A 15,527-nucleotide genomic window follows, 5' to 3' on the forward strand; every position below is an offset into this window, starting at 1 on the left:
TTCAACACATGAACTCACATCCCTCTCACTCCTGCTACTATCGCCTTTGAAGTTGAACTGGCGTATCGATCAACAGAACACTGTTTTATTTCAGGGTATCATTCTCCTTTTGTAGTATACCGTGGTAGTTTGGTAGTATAATATGGTGTATGGTAGTATAATAAAAAAAAAAATATATATATATATATTTCACCTTTATTTAATAACCAGGTAGGCAAATTGAGAACAAGTTCTCATTTACAATTGCGACCTGGCCAAGATAAAGCAAAGCAGTTCGACACATACAACAACACAGAGTTACACATGGAGTAAAACAGACATACAGTCAATAATACAGTAGAAAAATATGTTTTTATACAATGTGAGCAAATGAGGTGAGATAAGGGAGGTAAAGGCAAGAAAAAGGCCATGGTGGTGAAGTAAATACAATTTAGCAAGTAAAACACTGGAACGGTAGATTTGCAGTGGAAGAATGTGCAAAGTAGAAATAGAAATAATGGGGTGATAAATAAATAAATAAATACATACAGTAGGGGAGAGGTAGTTGTTTGGGCTAAATTATAGATGGGCTATGTACAGGTGCAGTAATCTGTAAGCTGCTCTGACAGCTGGTGCTTAAAGCTAGTGAGGGAGATAAATGTTTCCAGTTTCAGAGATTTTTGTAGTTCGTTCCAGTCATTGGCAGCAGAGAACTGGAAGGAGAGGCAGCCAAAGGAAGAATTGGTTTTTGGGGGTGACCAGAGAGATATACCTGCTGGAGTGCGTGCTACTGGCAGGTGCTGCTATGGTGACCAGCGAGCTGAGATAAGGGGGGACTTTACCTAGCAGGGTCTTGTAGATGACCTGGAGCCAGTGGGTTTGGCGACGAGTGTGAAGCGAGGGCCAGCCAACGAGAGTGTACAGGTCGCAGTGGTGGGTAGTATGTGGGGCTTTGGTGACAATTAGGATGGCACTGTGATAGACTGCATCCAATTTATTGAGTAGGGTATTGGAGGCTATTTTGTAAATGACATCGTCAAGGATCGGTAGGATGATCAGTTTTACAACGGTATGTTTGGCAGCATGAGTGAAGGATGCTTTGTTGCGAAATAGGAAGCCAATTCTAGATTTAACTTTGGATTGGAGATGTTTGATGTGAGACTGAAAGGAGAGTTTACAGTCTAACCAGACACCTAGGTATTTATAGTTGTCCACATATTCTAAGTATATATTCCAGAACCGTCCAGAGTAGTGATGCTAGTCGGGCGGGCGGGAGCGGGCAGCGATCGGTTGAAGAGTATGCATTTCAGAAGGAGTGTTGTATGGCATTGAAGCTCGTTTGGAGGTTTGTTAACACAGTGTCCAAAGCAGGGCCAGATGTACACAGAAAGGTGTCATCTGTGTAGAGGTGGATCAAAGAATTACCCGCAGCAAGAGCGACATCATTGATATATATACAGAAAAAAGAGTTGTGTTGGACAAAACCCACTGAGTCGATGATGGCCCCGAAAGCCTTTTGGAGTGGGTCTGTGGACTTTTCCACGTGAATATTAAAGTCACCAAAAATTAGAATACTATCTGCCATGACTACAAGGTCCGATAGGAATTCAGGGAACTCAGTGAGGAACGCTGTATATGGCCCAGGAGGCCTGTAAACAGAAGCTATAAAAAGTGATTGAGTAGGCTGCATAGATTACATGACTAGAAGCTCAAAAGACGGAGACTACGTCATTGTTTTTTGTAAATTGACATTTGCTATCATAAATGTTAGCAACACCTCCTCCTTTGCGGGATGTGCGGGGGATATGGTCACTAGTGTAACCAGGAGGTAAGGCCTCATTTAACACAGTAAATTCATCAGGCTTAAGCCATGTTTCTGTCAGGCCAATCACATCAAGATTATGATCAGTGATTAGTTCATTGACTATAACTGCCTTGGAAGTGAGGGATCTAACAGTAAGTAGCCCTATTTTGGGATGTGAAGTATCACAATCTATTTCAATAATGGCAGGAATGGAGGAGGTCTTTATTCCAGTGAGATTGCTAAGGCGAACACCACCATGTTTAGTTTTGCCCAACCTAGGTCGAGGCACAGACACGGTCTCAATGGGGATAGCTGAGCTGACTACCCTGACTGTGCTAGTGGCAGACTCCACTAAGCTGGCAGGCTGGTTAACTCATTGTGGAGCTAGGGGAGTTAGAGCCCTGTTTAGGTTTGTATATAAGATGAGAGCACCCCTCCGTCACTCCTCAAAAGGCCAGGCTTCATCCTGTTTGTGGGTGAGTCCCAGAAAGAGGGCCAAATATCTACAAATTCTATCTTTTGGGAGGAGCAGAAAACAGTTTTCAACCTGCGATTGAGTTGAGACTCTGCTGTAGAGCTCATCACCACTCTAATTGGGAGGGGTCCAGAAACAATTATTCGATGCCGACACATCTTTCTAGCTGATTTACACGCTGAAGTTATATTGCGCTTGGTGACCTCTGATTGTTTCATCCTAACATCGTTGGTGCCGACGTGGATAACAATATCCCTATACTCTCTACACTCGCCAGTTTTAGCTTTAGCCAGCACCATCTTCAGATTAGCCTTAACGTCGGTAGCCCTGCCCCCTGTTAAACAGTTTATGATCGCTGGATGATTTGTGACTAGGGTTTTCAATTTGTCAGAGCTAATGGTGGAAGGCTTTGGCGTCTCAGACCCCGTAACGGGAGGAGTAGAGACCAGAGAAGGCTCTGCCTCTGTCTCCGACAGAGAACCGGTTGAAAGTTTCTGTCGGCTGAATGAGCGACACCGGTTGAGCATTCCTACTGCATTTCCTCCCAGAAGCCATGAGAAAGTTGTCCGGCTGCGGGGACTGTGTGAGGGGATTTATACTACTATCTGTACTTATTGGTGGCACAGACGCTGTTTCATCCTTTCCTACACTTAAACTACCCTTGCCTAACGATTGCGTCTGAAGCTGGGCTTGCAGCACAGCTATCCTTGCCGTAAGGCGATCGTTCTCCTGTATATTATGAGTACAGCGACTGCAATTAGAAGGCATCATGTTTATGTTACTATGAAGCTTCGGCTGGTGGAGGGCCTGACGAATCACGTCCAGATAAAGTGTCCGGAGTGAAAAAGTTGAATGAAAAAAGTCGAGCGAGAGAAAAACCAAAAATATAAACAGTAATTAAAAAGTAAAACCGTAAAGTTGGCAGGTAGCAAAGTAACGTTAGCAATAAAACACACAGCAACACGTAAACAAGTCTACAAGTTGTGACTGGAAATGACGTCCGGTACAGAGAGCTGAACAGGATCAACATGTTAAATGTGCAACCAGAGGGAAAATAATTCTGTATCACCTGTACTCCACACACCCTCGCCCTCCATTTGGTAAATCTCTATCCTCCTGATTCCTGCTTACAAGCAAAAATTTAAGAAGGAGGCACCAGTGACTCGGTTTATAAAAAAGTGGTCAGATGAAACAGATTCTAAACTACAGGACTGTTTTGCTATCACAGACTGGAACATGTTCTGGGATTCTTCCGATGGCATTGAGGAGTACACCACATCAGTCACTGGCTTTATCAATAAGTGCATTGAGGACGTCGTCCCCACAGTGACTGTACGTACATACCCCAACCAGAAGCCATGGATTACAGGCAATACTCGCACTGAGCTAAAGGGAAGAGCTGCCGCTTTCAAGGTGCTGGACCCGGAAGCTTACATGAAATCCTGCTATGCCCTGCGACGAACCATCGAACAGGCAAAGCGCCAATACAGGGCTAAGATTGAATCATACTACACCAGGTCAGATACTCGTCTTATATGGCAGGGCTTGCAAACTATTACAGACTACAATGGGAAGCACAGCCGCTAGCTGCCCAGTGACACGAGCCTACTAGACGAGATAAATCACTTCTATGCTTGCTTCGAGGCAAGCAACACTGAGGCATGCATGAGAGTATCAGCTGTTCCGGATGACTGTGTGATCGCGCTCTCCGTAGCCGAAGTGAGTAAGACCTTTAATTAGGTCAACATACACTAGGCTGTGGGGCCAGGACGTGTGCTCTGGGCATGTGCTGACCAACTGGCAGGTGTCGTCACTGACATTTTCAACATGTCCCTGATTGAGTCTGAAATACCAACATGTTTCAAGCAGACCACCATAGTCCCTGTGCCCAAGAACACAAAGGCAACCTGCCTAAATGACTACAGACCCGTAGCACTCACGTCCTTAGCCATGAAGTGCTTTGAAAGGTTGGTAATGGCTCACATCAACCCCATTATCCCAGAAACCCTAGACCCACTCCAATTTACATACCTCCCAAACAGATCCACAGATGATACAATCTCTATTGCACTCCACACTGTCCTTTCCCACCTGGACAAAAGGAACACTTATGTGAGAATGCTATTCATTGACTACAGCTCAGCGTTCAACACCATAGTACCCTCAAAGCTCATCACTAAGCTAAGGATCCTGGGACTAAACACCTCCCTCTGCAACTGGATCCTGGACTTCCTGACGGGCCTCCCCCAGGTGGTGAGGGTAGGTAGCAACACATCTGCCACGCTGATCCTCAACACCGGAGCCCCCAAGGGGTGCGTGCTCAGTCCCCTCCTGTACTCCCTGTTCACCCATGACTGCATGGCCAGGCACGACTCCAACACCATCACTAAGTTTGCAGACGAAATAATGCTAGGCCTGATCACTGACAACGACGAGACAGCCTATAGGGAGGAGGTCAGAGACCTGGCCGTGTGGTGCCAGAATAACAACCTATCCTAACGTAACCAAGACTAAGGAGATGATTGTGGACTACAGGAAATGGAGGACCTCGCACGCCCCCATTCTCATCAACAGGGCTGTAGTGGAGCAGGTTGAGAGCTTCAAATTCCTTGGTGTCCACATCAACAACAAACTAGAATGGTCCAAACACACCAAGACAGTCGTGAAGAGGGCACGACAAAGCCTATTCCCTCTCAGGAAACGTAAAAGATTTGTCATGGGTCCTGAAATCCTCAATAGGTTCTACAGCTGCAACATCGAGACCATCCTGACCGGTTACGTCACTACTTCTCAACAGTTTTTACTCCCAAGCCATAAGACTCCTGAACAGGTAATCAAATAGCTACCCGGACTATTTGCATTGTGTGCCCCTCCAACCCCTCTTCTACATTGCTGCTACTCTCTGTTTATCATATATGCATAGTCACTTTAACTCTACATTCATGTACATATGTACATACCCCCTCAATTGGCCCGACCTACCAGTGCTTCCGGACATTGGCTAACCGGGCTATCTGCTTTGTGTCCCGCCACCCACCACCCGCCAACCCCTCTTTTACACTACTGCTACTCTCTGTTCATCATATATGCATAGTCACTTTAACCGTATCTACATGTACACACTACCTCATTCAGCCTGACTAACCGGTGTCTGTATGTAGCCTCGATACCGTATATATAGCCTCGCAACTGTTTTTCTCTGTCGTTTTTATTCCTTTACTTACCTATTGTTCAACCAAATACATTTTTTGCATTATTGGTTAGAGCCTGTAAGTAAGCATTTCACTGTAAGGTCTACACCTGTTGTATTTGGCGCACGTGACAAATAAATAGACTTTGTTTGATTTGAACTTATTATTGAACTTTTTAGGAAATCAACTAAATGTATTGGACTTAGTTGGACATCAACTAAATCTATTGAACTTAGCATAAAGTTGACTAAATGTATTGAACTTAGCAGGAAATTGACTAAATGTGTTGAACTTAGTAGGAAATCAACTAAATGTATCGAACTTAGTAGGAAATCAACTAAATGATTTGAACTTAGTGGGAAATCGACTAAATATTTTGAACTTATTTGAAAATTAATTAATTTGCCCAAGTTAATAATTAATCATAAGACAGTAATGCCCCTGTCTGTGTGCAGTGCTCGCCTAGGTCTAGTCTACACTTTATGTAGCCGTTAGGGATTGTCTGTTGGTGGATGGAAAGGTTTCCCAAAAATGTTCTCAATTAAATGTTAACCAAGTAGCCTATGCCTACATGGCAGAATATCATGATTATTTGCATCAATCCACTGGCCATTTGTTTAGCAAACTCTGCAATCACATGAGTGCTACAGAAACACTACTAACCAAACAAGGGTCTCTGGCTGGTGCACAGTGTATTAGGGTAACTACACCCAAAATTCTAAATGTCTTAGATTTTTCCCAGACCTCAAAAGTGGTCTCCTGATGTTAAAAAACTGTGATTTTTATAGCAAACTCCTCCACCCCCCAAAATGAGGAAAACAAAACAGAGAGAACAGTATTTGGGGGAAAAACTGAACGGAATCAGGCAAAAAATAAAACAAATTTTATGTGGCCCTACTAATCAGTGACCTTCATTGATCATTCAAGCAGAAGCGAGATATGAGAACCTGCAGACACTTGGTCCTCCATGGAGTGAGGTTGACACCTGTGCTATAATGTCTTTGATGTGCGTACTCTTACCTTTGAATGGGTTTGCTATTGTGAAAGCGTATTGCTGTTTTAGATGACAGTGTTGTTCTCTGGTGCCCTCAGTCTTCCCACTGGCTTTAAAGGGATAATCCACCACAAACCACCAATTCCAATGACAGTGTTAATCTATTGCAGCTCAAGTATATAAAACTCACAATGCAATGCTCTCTCTGGGCAGGCAAGCTGGCTAGCTAGCTACACACAATACCAAAGACAATATCAGCATGTGAAGTAGCTAGCTAGCTATTGTTGAATCGCGTAAACAAACTGCGCTATCAATTTAGGAGTCAATTTGCAGTTCTATTGTAATAATGGCCCCTTTCCCACAGACACAGAGCGCATTGCGAGATGGTACTTGAAGGAGAAACTGAGTTGAATAATTTGGTACACTGTTTAGACTGAGCACATCTAAGTGAAATATATACGTTGTCATGACGATATAAACTAATGTTCTGGAGTGCAGGTAGTTGTTTTTAAAAGCGTTATGAAATGTGATAGTGTGTCATCTCCAGTGACGAGAACCACGTAGCTGTGACCCGTTCCTAAACGATTTCCGGATTTCACAGATGGACCACTTAGAAGTTAAATCATGGGGAAATGTTTTATTTTACCCACCGCTAGAACAGAGGCTTTCATCAAATTGACAGTAATGTCATGATTTTTATTTCTGGTGGTGGATTGTCCCTTTAAGCATCAGAGTCATTACTTGCATTTTCTGTCATCTATACGTCAATGATTGTCTCTTTAGGCCCCTAAAGCTGGTCATACATTACACCATATCAAACAGCGATTTTGCCTGATTTGTGATCTACAACAAATTTCTGGGATCACAGGCTCCGACCAAGACCTCTTAGGTTGCATAATGTGAATGCGAGCGGGTGAAAGATGTGCGATTATGGGTCTTGCACTCTTCTGGTCCACATCTTAGGTCCCGATGCTTTTTCTGACATGCCTGACATTTTTGGTCGTATCTTGTGTAGTGAGGAGGGTGCTACGATTGGACTTGCAACTTCTGCAACCTGTCCTCCGTTGCCCGGCTACAGAGTAGGAGGCGGGCCACGACACATCTGGAAATAGCAGGACAGGGAGTGGTCAAGTAATGTGAGCACACTTCTGTAATCTGAGCAGGCCGGACGCAGACTTCAGGATGACAACATTATGCAGACAATTCACATAATGTGAGTGCTTCAACGACGAAAAATATTTTTGTCGTCGACTAATGTATGGCTAGCTTCAGAGGCCTATAAACGTTTGCACAGGTAATTGTATACATGTGTAATCAGAACCATGAGAGTGAAGTAGGGCATTGAAAGGTTATGTGTGTTTACAAAGAGCCCTGGGGTTTTTGAAGGATGCATGAAAGAGCACAAACACAAAGCTTATCTTTGTCGGTCGGTCTGTCGTCTGTCTGTCTGCCTGGTCCTGGTAATGGAACAAGAGAGAGTCCTAAGAGGGAGAACACTGGTACCGTACCGTACATGATTATTTAGAGTGGCTGTGGATTCTCTTCTCTTGTGTGTGTGTGTCATACTGAGCCCACATCCGAAGGCCAACCACCCTTCCTTTCTCCTCTTCTGAGATTGTGAGATGAAGGGCCTGGGCCTTGCAGAGTTTCATTTGTCTTCTGGACTGTGGGTGTTTTCTTTGGGAAATAAGAGGTCTGTTTTTGTGGGCTGTATCGAGTGGGGCCATTGGCCATTTCAGAAGCACTCACACTGTTCATCATTGGCCTACACAGAGGATTATAGAGAGGGTCAGTGTGACCATACACACTGAAACCGATAGAGTAATTACTTATTGCAGTTTATGGACTTGTTATGCTTCTACTGTTAATGTTATGAAGGTTATGTCCTGTCACATTCATTTTTATGATACAGATGTAGGATCTTAATTTGATCACCCTGTGGCAGGAGAACCTGCAACGCAGGAAATGTAAAACGTGTAGTGTATTTGAGATTGAAAACATTTCCAATTTCAGACTTGATTTTCTTTTACTGTATGAGAAATCAATGAACCCCCTAAAAAATAATTTATATAAATATTATAATCCACATTTCCTGTTGTTGCAGGATTATTTTCCTGCTGTAGCAAACTGGCTCACATTAAGATCCTACATCTGTATTTTATATGACCTTGGGTTTTATATGATGCCTCATCTTTAATTTAAGTTCGTCCCTGATTGGGTGTTTGTTTGTTGTCATCATGTCCTCAACACCCTGGTCATTAAATAAGTACTCAAACAGAAAATGAAGATTTATGAATTTTAATCTGAGTAAACAATTATTTACACACATGCCACGAACTCAAAACACACCCTGCACCTGCAACTCTTCTTCGCAATGCAAATCATTTTACAACTAACCAGAACATTTGTGAACTGAATATTGTATTGGTGTCTGTATAAATGTTCCACTGAATAACTCTCTTGAATAGGCTGTCCCTGGCTTTTCAACTATTTGGAACTAACCAAAACATGATTGATTGTTGGTGTCTATGTAAAGTTTCAACTGAATGACGTGTCTCTCTCTTGAAAAGGCTGTTCCTGTCGAGCCCACGAGATGCCACTGCCAGCAGCACAGGGATGTGGAAAGTGTGACGGTGACCTACCATGACAAGGCCACACAGACTCCACCGTGGAGGGGACATGCTGTGAGTGCTGCTTCCTGTGTGTGTGTGTGTGTGTGTATATACAGTGCCTTGCGAAAGTATTCGGCCCCCTTGAACTTTGCGACCTTTTGCCACATTTCAGGCTTCAAACATAAAGATATAAAACGGTATTTTTTTGTGAAGAATCAACAACAAGTGGGACACAATCATGAAGTGGAATGACATTTATTGGATATTTCAAACTTTTTTAACAAATCAAAAACTGAAAAATTGGGCGTACAAAATTATTCAGCCCCCTTAAGTTAATACTTTGTAGCGCCACCTTTTGTTGCGATTACAGCTGTAAGTCGCTTGGGGTATGTCTCTATCAGTTTTGCACATCGAGAGACTGAAATTTTATCCCATTCCTCCTTGCAAAACAGCTTTGAGGTTGGATAGCATTTTGAACAGCAGTTTTCAGTTCTTTCCACAGATTTCGATTGGATTCAGGTCTGGACTTTGACTTGGCCATTCTAACACCTGGATATGTTAATTTTTGAACCATTCCATTGTAGATTTTGCTTTATGTTTTGGATCATTGTCTTGTTGGAAGACAAATCTCCGTCCCAGTCTCAGGTCTTTTGCAGACTCCATCAGGTTTTCTTCCAGAATGGTCCTGTATTTGGCTCCATCCATCTTCCCATCCATTTTAACCATCTTCCTGTCCCTGCTGAAGAAAAGCAGGCCCAAACCATGATGCTGCCACCGCTATGTTTGACAGTGGGGATGCTGTGTTCAGGCTGATGAGTTGTGTTGCTTTTATGCCAAACATAAGTTTAATTTTGGTTTCATCTGACCAGAGCACCTTCTTCCACATGTTTGGTGTGTCTCCCAGGTGGCTTGTGGCAAACTTTAAATGACACTTTTTATGGATATCTTTAAGAAATGGCTTTCTTCTTGCCACTCTTCCATAAAGGCCAGATTTGTGCAATATACGACTGATTGTTGTCCTATGGACAGAGTCTCCCACCTCAGCTGTAGATCTCTGCAGTTCATCCAGAGTGATCATGGGCCTCTTGGCTGCATCTCTGATCAGTCTTCTCCTTGTATGAGCTGAAAGTTTAGAGGGACGGCCAGGTCTTGGTAGATTTGCAGTGGTCTGATACTCCTTCCATTTCAATATTATCGCTTGCACAGTGCTCCTTGGGATGTTTAAAGCTTGGGAAATATTTTTGTATCCAAATCCGGCTTTAAACTTCTTCACAACAGTATCTCGGACCTGCCTGGTGTGTTCCTTGTTCTTCATGATGCTCTCTGCGCTTTTAACGGACCTCTGAGACTATCACAGTGCAGGTGCATTTATACGGAGACTTGATTACACACAGGTGGATTGTATTTATCATCATTAGTCATTTAGGTCAACATTGGATCATTCAGAGATCCTCACTGAACTTCTGGAGAGAGTTTGCTGCACTGAAAGTAAAGGGGCTGAATAATTTTGCACGCCCAATTTTTCAGTTTTTGATTTGTTAAAAAAGTTTGAAATATCCAATAAATGTCATTCCACTTCATGATTGTGTCCCACTTGTTGTTGATTCTTCACAAAAAAATACAGTTTTATATCATTATGTTTGAAGCCTGAAATGTGGCAAAAAGGTCGCAAAGTTCAAGGGGGCCGAATACTTTCGCAAGGCACTGTATATATATATATATATATATATATATATATATATATATGAGAGAGACCCCACTGTCAGGTCCTGATCACATTCACGGTTGGCCACTTGATTTCAAATCAAATTTGATTGAGTAGACCTTACTGTGAAATGCTTACTTACAAGCCCTTAACCAACAATGGAGTTCAAGAAATAGAATTAAGAAAATATTGACTAAATAAAATAAGAACCACAATAACAAGGCTATATACAGGGGGGTACCGGTACCGAGTCAATGTGCGGGGGTACAGGTTAGTCGAGGTAAAGTGACTGCATAGACTTTATTCTTCATACTATTTTTATTTGGATTTTCACCATGCAAGTGTAACCTATTCCAAGTCCTCTTCTCTGTAGGAGGCTGTGAAACATTTAGAGCTCTTCTAAAGCTCAATAACCTTTTATACTGTAGCTGATAAAGGACACCTAATAGAGTGGCTCAGCTTGGTAGGTGTCTTTTTGTCACTCTGCACAAACTCAATGACATCCAGTGCGCTCTTCAAGCCTCTTGCCTCTGCCACATGATGGACACGCGGCATGTTCCACCTGTGAGGCAGTCGGTTGGAGCAGGACAGATACCTGCCTGGCACTATACTGTGGTGCTGTCGGTCTGTGTTCTCTGATGAAACGGGGCCCCCCTGGGCAGCCTGGTAAATCCCAGGACTATCACTAATGACAGTGTGTACATCTCCTGGCCCAGATAAACCAGGGGCGCCCAGAGCAAAAGCAGCACCGAGGCTAAAATGCTCCGATGGCAATAACATGGAAATTGCCTTGGCTCGCCGCTAGCCGCCACCCCAGTGATGGACAGGCTTGTTGGGATAGGCAGCGGCACAAGTCTGATTAGATTTGAAAAAGAAGGCTCTGCTTGAAATATGTCCTGCAATAACGCAGCGCAGGGGTCTAATTTTTACACCTGGCCGAAGGACACCAGCATACCGATGAGAGCCCCCCCCCCCCCCACCCCAAAGCGGGCGGCAGGGAGAGGTGGTGCTCAATCATGGATGCCACACTTTTGCTCACCTTTTTGTCCCCTCATGATTTATTCACCCTCCTGCGTTGCAGCTTTAGAGTAAAGTGTGGAGGGGAAACAGTAGGGAAATTGGTTCGGTTCAGATTTACAGCTTCGGTTTCTACCTAACCGGAACAAGGCAATGGACATGTTGTTCCTGGTCCTGTGCAGGGAGGGGTCTGTGTGGTGGGGGTTGATTGAGGGGGCTGGGAGTGGGGCAGGACACATGCGTTTCCGGAGAGCAGGAAGAGATATGAGTACCTGCGAGGCTGCCATCGAGTTCACCAAGCCCAAGGCACACACCTTGCACCTCTTCGCTCTAACTTAATTTGAATTGAATTCGCCAGCGTTCAGACGCACAGATAGGTTCGGTCTTTCCCATCCTCTTTCATTTTTCCACCCTGAGTTTCCCATCTGTAAGTAACCGCTGCAGGTTTGTTTGAAGGGGAAATATGACATGTGATAGCTCTGACATTTTTTCAGTTATGAGCAAAACGGTGATGACATTATCCCCACTGTTTGAAGATAAGGAAAGAAAGTGTAGCCTCAACTCAAAAAGAACCAAGCAAGCAAATCGACAGAGGCATGTTGACAGTGGCTTGAGAGTACAATGGTTCCTCAATTAAAAGGTTTTGAGCTCATGCCGCGACCGTTTGTGGTAGATGGGTGGCAGATTGTGGTGAATTTGGTCATGCTGTCATTGAACCACACTATCCCAAAAGGGAGAACACTGATCTATCGGTACTCTAAACTCTGGCACAAATGTACTATATTTTCGTAAATGAATAGAAGTGTGAATGTTTCAGTACGAGAGTCTCCTTTGGCACTAGAGTCCTGCATCAGGCAATAAAAAGAATAGCTGGCGGGTGGTCCCAGAGTTGAGAGAGGTAAATACTTGGGTAATTACAATGGGTAAGTACAATTGCGCAATTACACTGGCATCTCTGTGATTCAACACACATTCTGTCTTTTTTTAGGGACAAAAAGGACTCAATTCCAATGATGGAAAAACAAACTTGTCTTCCCTCTGTGAAACCGGTCTTCCTCGTCTCGCCCTGCGCGACAGGCTTGACGGACCGCTGGAAACAGCAAGGCATCATGGAGAATGTCTTGACCCCACGAAGAAGACAGAGCTTACTGCATATCAAGCTGGATGTGTTTGTGTCGGCAACATTATTCAGAAACTCAAGGGAAACATTTTCCACAGTCTCACAGCTATGCCTGTGTTTACCGTTTTTTAGAGCAAAAATGCCAAACCCTAGCAGATTAGTCATAGTACTACTAATCAGTACTGATAATTTAAACAGGCAACAATGTTTTGATGGGATAGGGAGAAAGAGGCAACATAGTAATGAGCTCGTGAAATTATGTTTTCTTCCAGACTGCAGAGAAACCTGGCATCAACCATAATGAACACGATTGATTTGTGTTGGCAGTACATAAATAATGCATCCCTGCCCCCCAAAACAAAGCTAAACTCAACACCCAGCCGATCCTCTCGCACTGTACCTCCCGCAGCTCCAATAACGATACCGGTCACTGCCATGTCAGGGAGCTATGAGTTTACAGGGGAGCCTACTCTTCTTCTGTCATCTTCCTCCCCCATATTGAATCACTCCCTGGCAGGTGCATCTGAGCTGGAGGAGTGCAAGTGTAATTGTGTTGTACAGGGAGACATTGCAAGCACCCTGGCTGGGAATTGATTTAGTGGCGCCGCGTAGTTTGTGTAGCAAATGGGAAATAGGCTGGTGACTCCGGAGAGTTGGGAGTGTGGCTGTCCTGTACCAGAGCTGGGCCCCCATCCCAGCAGTGTTTTCTCAATTTGTGTGGGGACAGTCCCACTGGACCACATGTCTGTGTGTCCTGCGTTTGAGAGGATGATGCTGTAATTTACAGCATGGTGGAACGGTTTTGACTTGAGGTTATTATTTATAGGGGTCCCAGGTAGGTTGGGTGTTGGTTTTCTCTGGTGAGTCCCATCTGGTCCGTCAAGTCTACACCAATACAAAGAATTTATGTAAAAGTCAGGATGGAAATACACTTTTCATAAACCCTTAAAACATTGGAAAGAACTTCAAAAACAACTGTATTATTTTGCGTGGGTCGTATTACCAACATAAATGATCACACACACATAACAATATAACAAATAATGAGCTCTGGTTCCTCCAGAAATGTCCTGTACCTTTGGCCTAAAAAAGGAGTCCATCCCGGTAAAGAAGTTCAGGGAAGCGCCCTATTGGAAGGAGAAGCACTGAGACGGTTCAGAAGAATTCAGGGCCGTCACAATGGTCTTCACACACACACACACACACACACACACACACACACACACACACACACACACACACACACACACACACACACACACACACACACACACACACACACACACACACACACACACACACACACACACACACACACACACACACACACACACACACACACACACACACACACACACACACACACACACACACAAAGGCATACATACAAAGGCATACACATCAATCCATGATTCTATTCCATTTCTGAAATCCTTACATGCCAGGATGCCTCCAGGCCTCTTTAAATGCCATCCCTGTGTGTCTTTGTGTGTGTGAATTGAGATGCATCGCTCACTGACCATGGCTGGGTTTTATCCTCCCTGCCTCTCTCTCTCTGTTCTCCGGAGTGTGTGTGTCACCTCCTGTGGTGTTCGTCTTCTCTCTGGACAGGTTGGTCGGCCTGCTCCTTTCTTCTCTCCCTGGCAGCACTCGCACCAGAGGATCCCACGGGCATGCATGCCCCACCACAGCAGACAGAGTGAGTCCTTAACAGTGCCCTCATCCCATCCCGCCCCTTACCTCTCGCCACCCATACCCTATAGAGCCTCAACGCCATGCCCCCGTGCCATCACCCTGCCACCCTGCTCCAGTCCCTGGAATCTTAGCGCATCAAGCTGGCTGGCTACACTCCCTCCCACCCCAGACAATCAAGGATGTGCAAACTCTGTATTTTTCCAGCCAGTTGCCATAGTTTTCTATCCTCTTCAGCTAGCGCTCACTTTGCTGCCTGAATTGATCACTGTGGATTCTTTCTCTGATGTTGTCTACATGTCAGCATCACAAGCCACTTTTGTAGTCTTCAAGCTGGCTGACATGTTAAAGGGCTCTTTCAATACTTGACCAGTAGAGCAGACTGGAGAGCCACAGCCTGCCTTAGTCTCTCTAGCACCCACTGGTATTGTGTAGCCTTGGCGTTTCATTAAAATAACTCCCGTGCTCCAGTCTCCTCACCAGAGTCTATAAACGCAGTGAGAGCACAGTTGCACCCACAATAAGTTGAAAAATGGGTCAAGACCAAAAAGAATGCAAAGAGAGAATCTCGCTCCACTAATTCATTCCGTGCTTGCCCTTTGATCTCTCTCTGTGGGACTTGGTAGATGCCTGATGCCAAGGACTATGGGGGCAGTATCCCTCATCACAGGCCTAAAAATTTCCCCAGCCTTTGTTTTTCCTCATCCTTCCATCCCCTCATTCATCTCGCCATCCCTGCCCCCAATCAGCCGCTCCCTCCCATCACACTCGGTGGAACAGTGGGGCCTTGATCCCACACATTTCAATTAAGAGACACTCCACGCACATCTGCTAATGAGTGAAGAGCGCCCTTGGTAATTGAACTCTAGTTTTTATTTCATGTATTTTTTAACCTATCTGTGGGGGCGACAGTGCGACACTGTGTGAGTGCGCGTGCG

The 15,527-nt window shown here is 44.4% G+C and overlaps 1 protein-coding gene across 4 annotated transcripts in view; it reads left to right on the top strand.

Moving 5' to 3' along the window:
• Positions 1 to 15,527, top strand: part of ccser2b (coiled-coil serine-rich protein 2b) — a 132,100-nt gene that overhangs the window by 91,126 nt on the left and 25,447 nt on the right. For 2 of the 4 annotated variants that reach the window (XM_046368706.1, XM_046368707.1), the window contains exons 9-10: positions 9,014 to 9,127; positions 14,509 to 14,596. In XM_046368706.1, the coding sequence (XP_046224662.1) occupies positions 9,014 to 9,127; positions 14,509 to 14,596 (202 nt within the window). The remainder of the gene's footprint in view (positions 1 to 9,013; positions 9,128 to 14,508; positions 14,597 to 15,527) is intronic. The other 2 variants (XM_046368704.1, XM_046368705.1) reach the window with 1 other exon arrangement.

The sequence above is a fragment of the Oncorhynchus gorbuscha genome, linkage group LG11, assembly GCF_021184085.1.
Source record: "Oncorhynchus gorbuscha isolate QuinsamMale2020 ecotype Even-year linkage group LG11, OgorEven_v1.0, whole genome shotgun sequence".
Lineage (NCBI taxonomy): Eukaryota > Metazoa > Chordata > Actinopteri > Salmoniformes > Salmonidae > Oncorhynchus > Oncorhynchus gorbuscha.